The sequence below is a fragment of the Linderina pennispora genome (genome assembly GCF_002104995.1).
Source record: "Linderina pennispora strain ATCC 12442 chromosome Unknown DL89scaffold_11, whole genome shotgun sequence".
Lineage (NCBI taxonomy): Eukaryota > Fungi > Kickxellomycota > Kickxellomycetes > Kickxellales > Kickxellaceae > Linderina > Linderina pennispora.
In genome coordinates this window covers 436499-451355 of record NW_024468259.1, presented here as the reverse complement: position 1 = coordinate 451355, position 14857 = coordinate 436499, and the positions used below count along the sequence as shown (strand labels likewise).

General features: G+C 56.1%; 6 protein-coding genes across 6 annotated transcripts; 2 read left to right on the top strand and 4 right to left on the bottom strand.

Annotated features, from left to right (window-relative positions):
* Window position 1: 1 nt before the first annotated feature.
* DL89DRAFT_38796 (uncharacterized protein) lies at window positions 2–728 on the bottom strand. The gene has a single exon (XM_040891605.1). The coding sequence runs from the start codon at window positions 554–556 to the stop codon at window positions 23–25; it is 534 nt and encodes a 177-aa protein (XP_040741779.1). The 5' UTR covers window positions 557–728; the 3' UTR covers window positions 2–22.
* Window positions 660–1151, bottom strand: DL89DRAFT_294468 (7,8-dihydro-8-oxoguanine triphosphatase; the record flags this gene model as incomplete). The annotated part of the gene is made up of 1 exon (XM_040890519.1): window positions 660–1151. The coding sequence occupies one exon, from the start codon at window positions 1149–1151 to the stop codon at window positions 660–662; it is 492 nt and encodes a 163-aa protein (XP_040741778.1).
* A 21-nt stretch (window positions 1152–1172) lies between these two features.
* DL89DRAFT_278807 (phosphorylase kinase alphabeta) lies at window positions 1173–5625 on the top strand (the record flags this gene model as incomplete). Its single annotated transcript, XM_040889530.1, has 7 exons — window positions 1173–1202; window positions 1517–2370; window positions 2395–4159; window positions 4185–4595; window positions 4624–4723; window positions 4752–5383; window positions 5437–5625. 7 exons carry the CDS (start codon window positions 1173–1175, stop codon window positions 5623–5625), a joined length of 3981 nt encoding a protein of 1326 aa, XP_040741777.1.
* Window positions 5626–5685: 60 nt separating this feature from the next.
* DL89DRAFT_38782 (uncharacterized protein) lies at window positions 5686–6137 on the top strand. Its single transcript, XM_040891604.1, has one exon. The coding sequence runs from the start codon at window positions 5845–5847 to the stop codon at window positions 6088–6090; it is 246 nt and encodes an 81-aa protein (XP_040741776.1). The 5' UTR covers window positions 5686–5844; the 3' UTR covers window positions 6091–6137.
* Window positions 6138–7313: 1176 nt separating this feature from the next.
* DL89DRAFT_294466 (uncharacterized protein) lies at window positions 7314–8146 on the bottom strand (the record flags this gene model as incomplete). The annotated part of the gene is made up of 2 exons (XM_040890518.1): window positions 7314–7460; window positions 7601–8146. 2 exons carry the CDS (start codon window positions 8144–8146, stop codon window positions 7314–7316), a joined length of 693 nt encoding a protein of 230 aa, XP_040741775.1.
* An 80-nt stretch (window positions 8147–8226) lies between these two features.
* DL89DRAFT_269103 (uncharacterized protein) lies at window positions 8227–14494 on the bottom strand (the record flags this gene model as incomplete). Its single annotated transcript, XM_040888159.1, has 13 exons — window positions 13838–14494; window positions 12896–13096; window positions 12658–12805; window positions 12559–12623; window positions 12150–12533; window positions 12008–12112; window positions 11551–11973; window positions 11409–11510; window positions 10685–11371; window positions 10487–10644; window positions 10073–10439; window positions 9673–10041; window positions 8227–9644 (listed from the first exon to the last, which is right to left on the bottom strand). Coding segments are annotated over exons 1-13 (4730 nt in total), but the record flags the coding sequence as incomplete, so codon positions are not given.
* Between the last annotated feature and the right edge of the window lie 363 nt (window positions 14495–14857).

Here is a 14857-nt window from a genome sequence, read left to right as displayed (position 1 = left end):
TTCTTGGCTATTATCTAAAATGTTAGAATTCCAAGCTGTCCACCTCCCTCAGCTCCTGGCGAGTAATCGTGACCTGGTCCGCCTTGAACCAGAATCTGCCGACAAACCGCTTGTTCTCAAGCGCATACGGCCACCAAAGCGAGTCATCGGCCCACATCCTCTCGAACGGCATCTCGTGCACTCCAAACCACTCGGGCCGCATCTCATCGGTCTCCATTGGCCTGCCATCGTACCGGTCCGACTGGTATACATGGACCTCCATGGTGACCGGGTCGTTTTCAAAGTAGAAGAACAGCAGGCCGATTTTCTTGATATGCGTGGCGGTCAGACCCGACTCTTCCTGCAGTTCGCGGACCGCCCCCTGCTCGATGGTCTCGTGGGGCTCGACCTTGCCGCCAAAGCCATTGAGCTTGTCCTTGCCGAACCCGCGCTTCTTCATGCCCAGCAGCACCTTGCTGGTTGCAGTATCGACTGGAAACACCAGGGTATAGAGCTTGTGCGGGCGGGCAACATACTCGGGGTCCTCGACGTGCTTGGCGACTGAACGGCTATCCATGGTAGTTGGTGAATGTGAATGTATTAGGGCAAGGATGTCCTTTGAAAAATCACTCCCTTTGGCGTGGGACAATTAACCGCTGGCACAGTTACCAGGACCAAAGTTATGGTAGATAGGTATCCAGATCCTGCTGTTGGACCTCGCGACACTCTTGCCGCACGATACTATCATCGTTAAACGTAAAGTCGGCCACGAATGTTCTACCCGCAAGCATATATGGCCACCAGATCCTCGCCTCAGTATATGCCTGCGAATATGGCAGGTTCTCCAAATCGAACCACCGAGGCCGCATCTCATCGGACTCGCACACGTCGCCGGAAAAGCCTGTGACAGTGTACACGAAAATGACCCGCTCAGGCCCGCTCTCGAGCCTCATGATGAGCACCGCGACACGGTCCATAGCGGTGGCCGTCAGACTCGACTCTTCCTGTAGTTCGCGGATCGCACACTGGTCCATTGTTTCGCCGGGCTCGGGCTTTCCGCCAAACCCATTCCACAGGCCCTCGCCCATGCCCCTCTTCTTCAGCCCCAGCAGAACGCGCTTGCGATCAGTGCTGAAGGGGAAAACTACAGTGTAGTAGTGCTGGTCTGGCATTAGTAAACAGGCTATGAGCGGATGACAAAATCCCGACTGGAGCCGGCGGGGGTATGTATTGATGGGGAAAGAGGGCCGATGAAAGCACAGCTGTGTGACCAATCCAGCTGACTAAAAGTGGTGGTGTGCCCTGCAAGGGGCAAGAACCTGGATTATGCTATCGCTCGCTCTCAGAAACCAACCCTAATCCCCCTGCAACCAGTATATATGCGCACATCTTCGGCGGCATGAAGCACCTCCCCCTTTCTCCATTCGCAACTGACAGCTTTGCTTCTATTATATTTAAACCATTCTATACGCATGCCCTCAGCCAACTCGACAAGCGCTTGGAGCGCCTGGACTATTACTACCATGCCATCAACGAGACGATCCTGAGTCGGCAGCATCCGGTGACGGGTCTCATCCCAGCCTCGGTGGCCATCACCACCCACGGAAACTACCAGGATGCCTGGGTGCGCGACAATGTCAACTCTATTCTGGCTGTCTATGGTCTAGCATTGGCCTACAGGCGCGTCGACGACAACCAGGGCCGTGCCTACGAGCTCGAGCACGCTGTGGTCAAGCTCATGCGCGGGCTCCTGTTCAGCATGAGCCGCCAGTCAGCCAAGGTCGAGAAATTCAAGTACACACACAACCCGCTCGACTCGCTGCATGCCAAGTATGACACGGGTACGGGCAGCACTGTCGTGGAGGATAACGCTTGGGGGCATTTGCAGATCGACGCAACCAGCATCTTCCTTCTGATGCTGGCCCAGATGACGGCCAACGGGCTGCAGATTGTGTTTACGCAGGACGAGGTCGATTTCGTCCAGAATCTGGTGTTCTACATCGAGCAGGCGTACGCATTCGGCGAGTATGGCGCATGGGAGCGCGGGTCGAAGCAGAACACGGGCATTCTGGAGCTCAACTCGTCGTCTATCGGCATTGTCGTGGGCGCGCTGCGCGCCATTCACGGACTCAATCTGTTTGGCGCCCGCGGTGGCCCGAAATCCGTCATCCACTGCTTCAATGACGAGACCACCCGGTGCTACCAGACGCTGCTGAGCCAGCTGCCGCGCGAATCCAATTCCAAGGAGATCGATGGCGCAATTCTGTCTGCCATTGGCTTTCCATCGTTCGCGGTATGCGACGCCAAGCTCTGCGACAAGGTGTATGAAGAGATTGTGCGCAAGCTGCGCGGCCGCTACGGACTCAAGCGGTTCTTGAAGGACGGCCACCAGTGTGTGCTCGAGGACCACAACAGACTGCACTACGAGGAGCGCGAGCTGGAGATCTTTAAGGACGTCGAGTCCGAGTGGCCGCTGTTCTTCACATATATTATTCTGGGTGCGCAGTTTACGGACAAGAAGGAGATTGCCGACGAGTATATGGCCGCAATCAAGCCTCTTCTGTACGACTCACGCACACACAAGCCTATGTGCCAGGACCCGAGTGTCTCCCTGGATGATGTGCTGCACGGCGACCACTTCCCGCTGATCCCTGAGCTGTTCTACGTCCCGCTGGAGGCGATTGAGAAGGAGAAGGCCAATCCTCGTTCACAGGATCGCGAGCCGAACGAGAACCTGCCACTAGTGTGGGCCAATTCGCTGTTCTACCTGGGTCGACTGATCCACGAAGGGCTGCTGGAGCCGGCCGAGTTTGACCCGCTGAATTGCCGCGCCAACGCAATGCGCACCGATCCTACCAACAGCGTTGTGCAGGTCGTGCTGCTGAGTGAGGATGCTGCGCTTAAGGAGGAGCTGGCTGTGCACGGCCTCGAGACTCAGACGCCGGCCGATTGCAAGCCTGTGCGCGTGCTGAACTGCAGCTCCCTGGTCGACGTGTACTCGCGGCTCGGCCAGAACGAGAAGCTTGGGCTCACCGGCCGCCCTGCCAGACCACTCGGCACGCTGGCCACCAGCAATCTGTACCGGATGCAAGGCCAGCTCTATGCCTTCACGCCCAACTTCCTGAACTCGTCCGACTTTTACTTGACTGCTGACTCGGACTACTTGGTGTCGAGCATCACCAACGAGCTGCAGTTCATTAGCGCCAACTTCACCAGCAGCGGCCGTCCGACACTTGTTCTGCCGCTCACCCATGCCATGTTCAACGCCCACAACGCCAACGAGAGCATTGGCACCCGGCACCGCAGTCTGCTCAGCTTCATCAAAGATCTGCGCGCTGGCGTAGTCCCAGGCGTGCGCGTGCGTGTCACTCAGATGGCAGAGGCAGTTCCCACCAGCCACATCTCCAGCTTGGACTTTTTGGCTACGGCACGCACCAACCCTCTACTGGATGCCCACATGGCGGAAGAAAGAAAGGGATCCCGCACGCCTGCTCTGCAAGCCGCTGATGTGCCGACGACGCCCACAACACCTCGTATGACCCGCGTATCGAGCCGGCATGGCTCTATGAACGCTCTGCACACGCCCATCATGCACTCGGACGACTCAACGCATAGCTACTTCAATATGGCCAACTCACTGGGCCAAACAACACCGCGCTACAAGCTACAGCAGCACAATGTGGACGTCACTGATGACTTTGAGGTACTTGGCATTTCCACCGAAGATGAGGAGCACGATTCGCTGCAGATCAAGACTACTCGGGTGCCACCAGCTACACCGCCGATGCTGACTCTGCAGATCGGCGATGCCAGCCAGGTGCTGGCAGCTGAAGAGGCGTTAGCAGCTTCAACTAATCTGTACGACCAGGCTGAGTTGCTCACGTACCTGTCATCCTGCCATGGCCTCGACCACCGCATCCACCGCCTTGATGCCACGGTCCGCGAGCTGCTGGAGGAAGTCTACGAGCGCGCAGTTGCTAGCCACCTGTGGAACCCAGTGCGCACTGCAGCTGGCCTCCTGCGCAAGCGTGTGCCGGGTCTGGATATGGCCCTGGCTGAGCTGACAGCGCGCCGCAAGATCCCCAGCATCGGCTTTGGCGCCAACGAGGTGTTTATCAAGCAGCCCATGGGTGCCGCCGAGCTGGCTGCCATGATCGACGACAAGTACTCGTCTGAAGATGTGCGCGAAGCGCCAAGTCGTACAGGAGATCCTGAAGGCCATGCAGGAGCTGGCCATGGCCGCGCCCAATATCTTCAACGGAATCCTGTTCCTGCGTACCCACGAGATGGTCATTGCGCTGCGTGAGGAGATCTCGCGCCTGCTGAGCGTCGACGAGGCACAGGCAATCGAGGAGCTGTTCAACAGCACGCCGTTCCAGGTCAAGACGCTTCTGCACACTGTGCTTAGCGGTCCCCTGCTCAGCTCGACAAATTCGTTCACCATGATCGAGGAGGACCTGGCCACTCAGGTTCAGGCTTACGGATCCGACGAAGAGCCTCTACGCGCCGACCTGCCCGACCTGTCGCAGTCATCGGAACTTACTTTGGAGGTGCAGTCAGGCGGTCTGCGTGCCGGCAATTTCTCGCGCATCGCCATCAACGGCAACACCATCCCCGTCTCTGGCGCCGGCCTCAACGTGGTAGGTCATTGATGCAGTTGCTCGGAGCATCGTCGATTTGCGCAACTTTAACACCAGCCTGTCGCATACCGACTCTGACAAGCTGGCTCACTTTGTCGACGAAGGTCTCGCCGTCCAGTATCGTGGTGGTAGCTGCGCAGGGTGACTGCGCCGAGAAGCTGACGCCGGCTGCTCGCCATGCGCTGGAGTCACTGGGTGCTGCAAAGGTGCGCGAAATCCGTGCTCGCGACTCGTGGTGTCTAATCGGCCACAAGTATGCCTGCCGCATCACAGTGCCTGCTGCCAAGGAGTCTCTACGTCGACAGTCTGAGGGTCCTACCGACATTCTCTCTGTTACTCTGGATCTCAACCAGGTAGCCAAGCCGCTAACTCCCGATGAACAAGCTGTGTTGGCTTCCGACTCGGCATCACTCCTTGTTGGCCCGTCGTTCGGCCGCTGGCTGCGTCGTCGCAAGAACGACGGCACGCTGAACCGCGTCCCGCAGGGCTTCTTCCCCCGTGTCTATGAGCTCCTCCGCTTGTCGCCGGGCCGCGGAATCACCGTCAAGCAGCATACCCTAGATAAGGACCCGCTGGTATTTGACAAGACACCTGACGAGTACAACTTTGCTCTGCAGGTCGAGAAGTTCCTGTGCACCTCAATTGGCGACCCCGCCGAACGCCAAGTCATGGTGACACTGCTCGACGTCTTGTACGTGATCGCTGCCAAGGCTGAAAACTCACAACAGCTACGCGACGTGATCAACGTCGACTTGGACATGTTTGTGCGCGCTGCTATTGGCGAGTTCTGGGGCGACTGGCAACGCACCACCCGCAGGACGGCGTTGTCAATGACCCAGCCAAGCTCGACGCTTTGCAGCACCGTCTGTTCTATGATCTGCCGCACATTGGCAGGTCCGGCATGGTGAAGTACCTTGCTGCAGCCATCCTCGCCAACCGCAGCGAAGGATTCATTCACGATCCCAAGTGGGTGGATGAGTGCGAGCGCCTGCTGTCCATCGACTAGGCCATGCAGTAGTCTCCAGTTACGCTTGCATCTTTCTTTTGTGTTGGTTTGAGTGAAATGGTATTTTGGTGTACCTCAGCTATCTTGGACGTAACCTCATGTGTGCAGCTACACCGACAATCCGCAAGGATCCCGGCACAGCTGCACTCGGCCAGTGTGGGTAATAGTCATCATCGGCACATGTGTATTGCTTAAAGCAACTACAATTTTCAATGGCTGATGCAAAGAAAATGTATGAGGTTTCTCTCTCTGGCTGCCGTGCTGCTCCCCGAGGTCAACACAACGGTGTTTTTTGAGCGATTGGGGGTTTCCAGATCCAATCATGTGACTGTGCTATGCTGCAAGCAACTGTGCATTCTGGCCACCAGAGACCTGGAAAGGCTGTCACAGTCGAGAACTGGTGTTCCAAGAGCCACTATCACGTCTTTTGTTACATACTTTCGGTTTCCATCATCAACGATGTAGTTGGATAGGTAGTCTGGAATCTGCTAGTTATGCAGTAGTGCACCCGACGCTACTCTTAATGTCTGAATGGTCATTGCTTGGTAGTCATCGATATCCATTTCCTGATATACAGCTTATATTGCTAATACCGAAGTAGCAGGCCAAACATGTCAGTTTTGCATACATATAAATAAACCGCTGACAGGCCTATCGTTTATCAACCACAGTGCACGATAGCCTTTTAGGTGTATGTTGCAAACGAAGTTATCTAGCCCTATAACCACTTTTGCAACTATAATCTTTTTCGGTTAACAAGAGTTTTTTGCTAGAGAGGTCTGTCAGTACTCAGGCTCCCACTAGCCTACAGCACATGATCCACATCAAGCATATACATAAATTCGGACCCGAGTGGGCACACCGCATTCCGAACGTTGCTTTTCTATTCGATTCACTTGGGCTTAGACGCAGCACCAAAGCTTCTAGCTGCAAGGAGGATGATACATATAGCATCAGCCAGCACTTGACTGAGTCAATTGTCGTGAACATAGTTCAGGCCCTCGATAACTTCGTCTGCAAATACATAAAAGGCTACCGTGCACTGTGGTTGATAAGTGGGGAGGCCGTCCAGCGGTTTATGTATATGTAGCAAAGCACATTCTTGCTGCTGGTTGAAGCAATAACTAGAAAAAACATACTACTGGTAATACATTCTACGCCGTTTAGAGTGGCTTGGGTGCATTACTGTATAATAGCAGAGATTCCAGACTACCATCCAGCTACATCGTTGATGATGGAAACCGAAAGTATGTAACAAAAGACGTGAATGGCGGCTCTTGGAACACCAGTTCTCGACTGTGACTGCCTTTCCGGTCTCCTGGTGGCCAGAATGCACAGTTGCTTGCAGCATAGCATAGTCACATGATTGGATCTGGCAAACCCCCAATCGCTCAAAAAACACCTGTTGTATTGACCTCGGGGAGCAGCACGGCAGCCAGAGAGAGAAACCTCATACATTTTCTTTGCATCAGCCATTGAAAATTGTAGTTGCTTTAAGCAATACACATGTGCCGATGATGACTATTACCCACACTGGCCGAGTGCAGCTGTGCCGGGATCCTTGCGGATTGTTGGTGTAGCTGCACACATGAGGTTACGTCCAAGATAGCTGAGGTACACCAAAATACCATTTCACTCAAACCAACACAAAAGAAAGATGCAAGCGTAACTGGAGGCTACTGCATGGCCTAGTCGATGGACAGCAGGCGCTCGCACTCATCCACCCACTTGGGATCGTGAATGAATCCTTCGCTGCGGTTGGCGAGGATGGCTGCAGCAAGGTACTTCACCATGCCGGACCTGCCGATGTGCGGCAGATCATAGAACAGACGGTGCTGCAGAGCGTCAATTTTTGCTGGATCATTGACACTACTGTGATAAGAATTCGCGCATTGTTGTCTGCGGGATATATTCAGAAGACTGTATGTTATGTGTGAATGGAACAGAAAAGAAAAAGTACTCAATCGTCAACGACCTCAATCTCGCCATACGCGTAGGGCATGCCTGAGTTGACACAGCATCCAGGACACATGTACGACTTCGGCCCCCGGGGCACAAACTCTGGTATGTCTACAATGACGCCTGCCTGGCGGCTCAGCTGGTGGAAGCGAATAATCCTAGCGTCGACGATCGGCAGCTGGACACATTCTGGGTGGTAGTAATCACAGCACGAATCGCACTGAATCACTGGTGCCATCGGATCGCTGTTCAGCTCACCACCGTTCTCTGCACACACGCAGTTGTCTGTGTTTTGAGAAAACGCCTGGCCGGCTGTGAGCAGTCCTTGGCCGTGATCCATGCTTACAGGTGGTGGCGAGGCGATCAGATGCGCTAGCTCATCGAACTGCGCCTGGAAAGGGTGCTCCGCACCGCCAGATTCGTCAACATCAGGGGTGGATGTGCCATCAACTGCCGCCATCGATTCTGGAACGCCCCCGATAGAACCATGCACCTGCGGCGGCGGCACTGCAGAGCCGTAGGTATCGGCGGACAACCCCAGCAATTGGCCATACAGATCCATCATGAGATTCTGGCCCAGATCGCATTCAATTCCCAGCAGCAACCGCAAGTGCGAACGCAGCAGGCGCTGGCGGAGCTCACTTATGCGAGCCGTCCCCAGGTGCGATCGCATCGGCGTTCGCCAAGTCTTTGCCGATAATACGGACCAGCGTTCTCGCATGCAGGACAATACCAACCAGCGGGTCCAGATCCTCCATGACAATAGACAACCCTCGTGCACGCTCGATAAAGCGGTTGATACGGTGTAGCGATGGGAAATGGCGCTCCCATGTCTGTGGCTGCAGGCGGTGCGAGCACAGTGGACAAACGTACGACTGGCCAGTGCCCCACACAGCCAGATTCCGCAAATCTCCCTGCATCAAACAGGCATCGTGGTACGTCTCACCGCACCGCACACACTTGTGAGCCGTGGTATCCGAAATGGGCCACAGACACACGCAGTCCTGCATCCGCTGCTTGCCCTCGACAACATCGGCAGCACGGCGGAATGCATCTGTCAGCACACGCACACGATCCGACGCCGACTCCTCGCTGCTGGGGTTGGCAAACGCGTTCTGCATGCGCAACCACCACTCATTGGCGCGGTCCAGCTCACTCTCAAGCCTATCGCCGGAGCTGGGCCGGAACCGCGCAAACTGGGTGTACGACTCGATAAACTGCACCATATCGGCATACTCTGGCCGGAATGTAATGTTGTCAGCGCCCATACGCTCAACCAGCCGGTCAGCACGCGCCTGGATATCCAGGGCTTGCTGCTGCAGCTTGCGCAGCTGCTCGTAGCTGGGCGGCAAGAACTCGAGGTTGCGGCCCTTCTCCAGTAGCACACCCATGTCGCGCAGATCCAGCAGTGAGTCTGAGTCGATAATACGCTGGGCATCCTCCTCCCACTCCACAGCTGACCGCTGGACGTCGCACAGCCTTGCATACAGCGCCACTGTGCTCGGATCCAGGCTGAGCCTGCGTGCCTCGCTCAGCAGCCCCTCCATGGCAGACTGGGTCAGTGTGCGCTTGCGAAACCGCTCCTGACACTCGCTGATCCAGCTAATCTGGCCCTCAATCTGCCACAAACTGTCAGCCTGAGCAAACTCCAAGCCAATCTGGTCGATCTCGCGCCGTATGTCGCTGATGCGCTGCCGCACACTGTCAAGCCTCTCGCAACTAGTCGGCTCAGCGCCATAGGCTTCGGGGCTCCGCGACACCCCATCCATGTGGCTTAACATGTCGGGGCTCGTGGCGGAAAGTTGTTGTATCTCGCTGACAGCACCCAGTGCCCGCTTCTCCAGCTGCAGCAGAGTATCGAGCTCAGGCGAGTTGAAGAACAGCTTGTCGCCTTCCCGCAGCAGTGCCTGCAGGTTGTCCAGCGTAAAAGTGCCGTCAGAATCATCGATATCAATAGCCTCGCACACAGCCGCCTGCATATCGTTCCTCGTCATATTGGCGATCAACGAGCTGCTGAACACCCCGCGCGGCAGAGCTGCCGATGACCGGCGCGACACCTTCTGCAAGGCCGATGGCGGCGGGGTGGACTCCTTCGAGTTCATGCGACATCGCACGCATCCCAGACCGCGATCTGCGCGTCCGCTTGACTCCGTTGGGAGCCGCGTTGCTGTCTTTGCGCGGGTGGCCAACCGATGGTGCCCTTGTAGACCGCAGCCGGCGCTTCCCACGCCGTCCACCACGCGCCGGGGCGTTGAGCCGGAAATCTCCGTCATCCTCGTCGTCGTTATTCTCCTCGCTGGACTCCCGGTCTTCTTCGCTGTCGGTTTTGTAGCGCTTCTCCACCGGAGACATTGATCCACTCTCGGCCTCTGCCATCTTGGCTTCAGCCTCTAGCTTTGATGCTGCTTCTAGCTCGTCCCTTTCGATGAGCTCGGCAATGAAGACACGCTGCTCGACCTCCATCGAGCCATCCATATCGCTAGGCTACACGGCCAAGCTTGCCGCCCATGCGCTCGGCCCACTTGCGCCGATGCCACTGGTAGTTGGCAGCACGACGTTGCGTTATCTTGGACACGAGCTCAACATGGCCCATGCTGGCCATCAGGGCCTGGGTGGCTGCGCACCATGTGTTGGCAGCCTGCACAAACCGGCCCAGTTGGCGCACGTCACCCAGGATCCGCAAATCCACACGGCTTGCCAGGTCCTTATCGCTGCCGGCGGGGTTTCCGGGATAGGCGGCAAATAGCCGCTCGATTTCATGGCCTAGCATAAGCATTTGCTCGTTCTCGACGCGATCCGACATCACCTTGTTACCCACAGATGTGGATGTGGATAATAGGGCTCCGGTCGATGGGCTGCCCGAATTATTGCGTGAAGCATGGATGGTAGCCGCCACGACCACGGACCTCTGCCACGGCCTCGTCCACGACCGCGGCCACGACCGCGACCGCCCCGGCCAGACACACCGCTATGGGCATTGTTTCCAGCAGCTGGTTTGCCAGAGCTGCTGTTGGTAGGCGTTATGCGCACGGGCCGGTCAAGCACCAGACGCTGGGCTTCCTCCAGCAGCACAATCATCAGAGCCAGGTCCTGGCCGTACATTGAGGCTGGCCAGACGGATCGTGGGCTCCAGGTCAATCTGCACATGGTTGACCACCAGATCGCTTGCAGATCGCTTAACCAGAGCCTTGGGCGCCTCATCATCCTGTGACTCGTGGCCAACGACTGTGGTGGCTGCCAGGCTCTCGCGCTCATTGGTTTCCTCACGCACGGCAGCCCGACCATCGTCGCTGGCTTGCGCCGAGCCCGAAGCACCCACAGTAGGCGTCTCAACCAGTCCGCTGCTGCTGCTGCTGCCGCCGCATGGGCATCGGCAGAGTACAGCGACATGACTCTGCCGGAATTCGCTCTCCCAGATCTGCGCTTTGCTCTCAGTCTGGTTGCACTGGGTCAGCAATGCCTGTAGCTCCTCGTCAGTGTACCGGTACTTTAGGATCTTTTTGTCCCCATCGCACTTGCACGACTTGTCGGCGTGCAGCGGGCACGAGACGTAGTGGAGGCTGCAGCCGCACACGACACCAGACAGGTATGCAAAGGCCTTGCATTTTAAACACTGCTGCTGGAGCTCGTCTGCTGCCTCGGTATCGTCGTGCGGCTCCCACTCGATCTCTTGGATTTTGTGTGCAGGCCACAGCGCCCGGGCAAACTTGCGATCCTCGAGCTCTCTGTTGACCATTTCCACCACTGCATCCTGGAACCACTGGTGCTGCAGGTACTCGCGGTCATTCTCCAGCATGGTCACCAAAAGCTCGTCGTGCGAAAACACAGGGATTGCGCGCGTACTGCTGGTACCGCTTGACACTCATAATGTCGTACGGCATCCAGTCGGGCGTGGCGAAATTCACTGCCTCGTTGAAGTTGAGGCCCTGGTTGAATCCCCGAATGGTAGCTTTGCGGGAAGGTGACCACAAATTCGCCTGCGCGCTGGTCGACGGTAAACACATCGACGTTGCGATTCAGAAGAACCTCTGGACTCAGCATCGTCACCAGCTGGAACAGCAGGTCCGGCTGGTCTTCAAACAGCTGCGGCACCGCATCGCGCATCGCCTGCTCGAACATCTCGGCGTGCTGGCCTGGCACGCCGTACCAGGTTTTGGTGTCGCCCCAGTGCTGGTAGTTGACCGAGAACGTATAGTGGTCCTCATTATGCCAGCAGAATGTGCTGAAGCACATTCCTACGTAGATCCACGGCGTCATCATGCCCGAAATGTCCTGCTGGATGTGGTTGAACAGCGATGCTGGCTGGAACGGCAGCATCGTCAGGTTCCACGGATGCCGCGCATACGGTTCCAGCGGATCGCGTTCGGCGGTCGGGAATCCACTGCCATGCTGCGCCGAAGTGCAGATCGGCGCCATACTCAACCTCCACCTCCTCGTACGGCGTTGCAACCAGCCGCCAAAACTCCTCCTTCGACAACCTCCTCTGGGCACACGGCCTTCCATCTGTGGACCATACAGGTACGACCTCCTTGTTATTGTTGGGCCGTGGATTGCCGTGGTAGTACTCCTGAGAACCACTTGCGCTTGAAGTCGTCGCTCTTGCGCTTGAATGCATCGAGGGTGTACTCGCCGCCGTCTTCGAATCCAAAGTCGGCGCCGGGAGTCAGCACACATGCATCGCAGTACCAGTCGTTGCTGGGGACAGAGTGTACAGGTGGCTCCAGGCAGCCCATGTGGAAGCCCTTCTCGCAGCCATCGCATATCAGCATTACTTCGCCGTGCTCGCCCGATCGACACACCTCGCAATAGTCGGGACCTTTCTCCTCCCTAGAGCGCTTTGAGCTGGCCCCTGTACCATCTGCCTGTGCTAGGGGCGGCGGCGTATGCACGCTGGATGGAGTGGCTTCGCGGCTCGCTACTGCTGACGATTCTCTGATTCCCGAAGACGGCTTTGCAGGCCGCCGGCGCTTAGACCTGCGCACGCCACCCATCCTCATGCTCGTCATTGTCCAGCGAGTCTGTGCCAGGGGTACCCTCGGCTGTGGTCCCGTTGCGCAAGGGGGAGGTAAGTACCGAGCCTGCCGTGCTTGGCTAGATAAAGCTCGAACGGCAGAATGATCTTTTGGTACGTGGATTTAAGCGAGTTGGACATTGACGTGCATGTCTTGCGGTCGTACTTCATCACGCGCCCGATTTCCGCCCACCGCTTCTCGCTGTTGACCTATTTTTACCATTGTTGTCAGCAACAAAATCACATATCATGTCAACAATTCGACAAGGATTTGGTTTTTTTTCGCCTTGCTGCACCTACCTTGTGGAATCCGCCGCGCATATTTACTTCGTTCCGCAGGTCAAACATGTCGATGGGACGGTGGTCAAGCTGCGGCACCTTGGTCAGCGGGTGGCCTTGCTGCGAGTGGAACTTGTATAGCTGGTCCAGATAAATCAGGTTGGTACGCGTCTTGCCTTCCAGCGAGTTGAGCTGCTGGACGCGGGTCCGGAACCGGAACTTCTACAAAGAGATGGAGAATACTGTTCAGCCATCCACTGCAAAAAAAATCCATTGGCGACTCATGTAATGCGGCCATGGCACTCAGATGCCATCAAGCTCCACACTCATTTAGCTACGGTGAGCGAGGGCTAGGGGAGGAATAAGCCAAGTGTCCAGAAGCAGGCAAAGAGCGAGTATCCAAATATCTGAATAGCACGACCTAGAATTTGGAGTGGGGAGGCGAGGGGCTGTAGTGTGTGTGTGGGGAGGCAGAGGCCAGCTAGAAGGAAAATATTGAAATGTCGGTCTCTGCACTCATGCCAGGCGTCATAGCAGCTACAAACCCCTTGAAAAAGCGACTCAGCCAGCCAAGAATATACAACATAGCCGGTACACACGCAATACAGGAATCCACAGCAAATTGTCAAAGGGGAAGAAAAAAGCCATGGCTCGCTTTTGTGGCATGTGAGCAGTAGACTGGGGGATGAGAAGTGGGAGCGAAGAGAAGAATGAGCGCATATTTTTCTGCACTCTTATTTTGGTGTTGCTGCTAGCGGCCAGGGCATTTGGACATCACTGGCTCTACATCCAGCCAAGAGAAAAAGCGCAATACAGGGGTTTACCCATGAGCAAGCGATATTGTTTTCCGATGCAAGTCAGACAGCAAGCTTAAACAAAGAGCAAAGTGTAGACCTAGCAATGGGCACGCTCTGCGGGATACACGGGAGCAAGAAATTTCTCTTCATCTGGGATAAACTGTACCTTGGTGTCCAGAGCAAAGGGCGGGTTCCACCCCGCCGGCGGCACAATTTTGCAGATACCGAAATGCTCAGCCTCAGGCTGGATCTTCTGGATGAACCCCATCGGGTCCTCAAACTCCTCTTCGGTCGGATAAAATGTCGGTGCCTCACGCAGCCCAAACATGTGCTTGCGGCCCATGGCCTTGCGCGCCATGCCCTGTGGGTCTTGCGTAGGCGGCAGCCGCACTCCGCTCAGGTCAAACGCCTTGGCCTCGGGCTTGGCAACACCGCCCGTGGTGACATTGGATGCACGCACTCGCTTCATCTCGGATGTGTCAGTGTGGTAGAGGACAAGAGCAACGTCAGTGCTGACAACGTGCGGTTGTTGGTGAGGAGATGGCGAGGATGACGGGGGATGTTGGAAAGAAAAATGTAGAGAAAAATAATTTCTTTCGATACGGGATGTGAGATTTTGCGGATATTCCCGAGACTATGAAGCCTATGAAAGAGAAGCTGGTCTACACTAGAGACCAACGGCGCCAAAGTACTCGGCTACAAGAGGCTAATAATATAAAAGGTATGGCTATATGCCGCTGACAAGAGACCAAATGTCAGGGATAAAGAAAAAAGGTAGGATGATTGGGATATTGGCCAAGGGGGTAGTTGCTAATAAGTGCGGCTAAGGAAACTGAGGAAGAAAGAAAGGCCGTTCAGCTGCGAGATGTCTGCTGCCTAACTCCACCTGTTTTTTTTTTCTCCAAAGGCTGGGGAGGCTGGGCCAATCAGATTGCACCAGTAAAAAGAGGGAAGAAATCGGTGCGCAATGTCAGCCAGCTCGCTTTTTCTCGATGCTCAGCACCACAGCCAGGAGTTTCGGCCGAATGGCGGACTGCAGATACGGCGCCGAGGCCAGGCTGCGGAATACGTCTGGCTTGCTTTGAGTGCCCGAGGGATTGTGCCCGCCAGGGCTCAGAGGCACTGCGGCTGAACATATGCGCCAGATGTTCAGATTCGGCCTGAACGGCCAAAAAGACCCGACAAT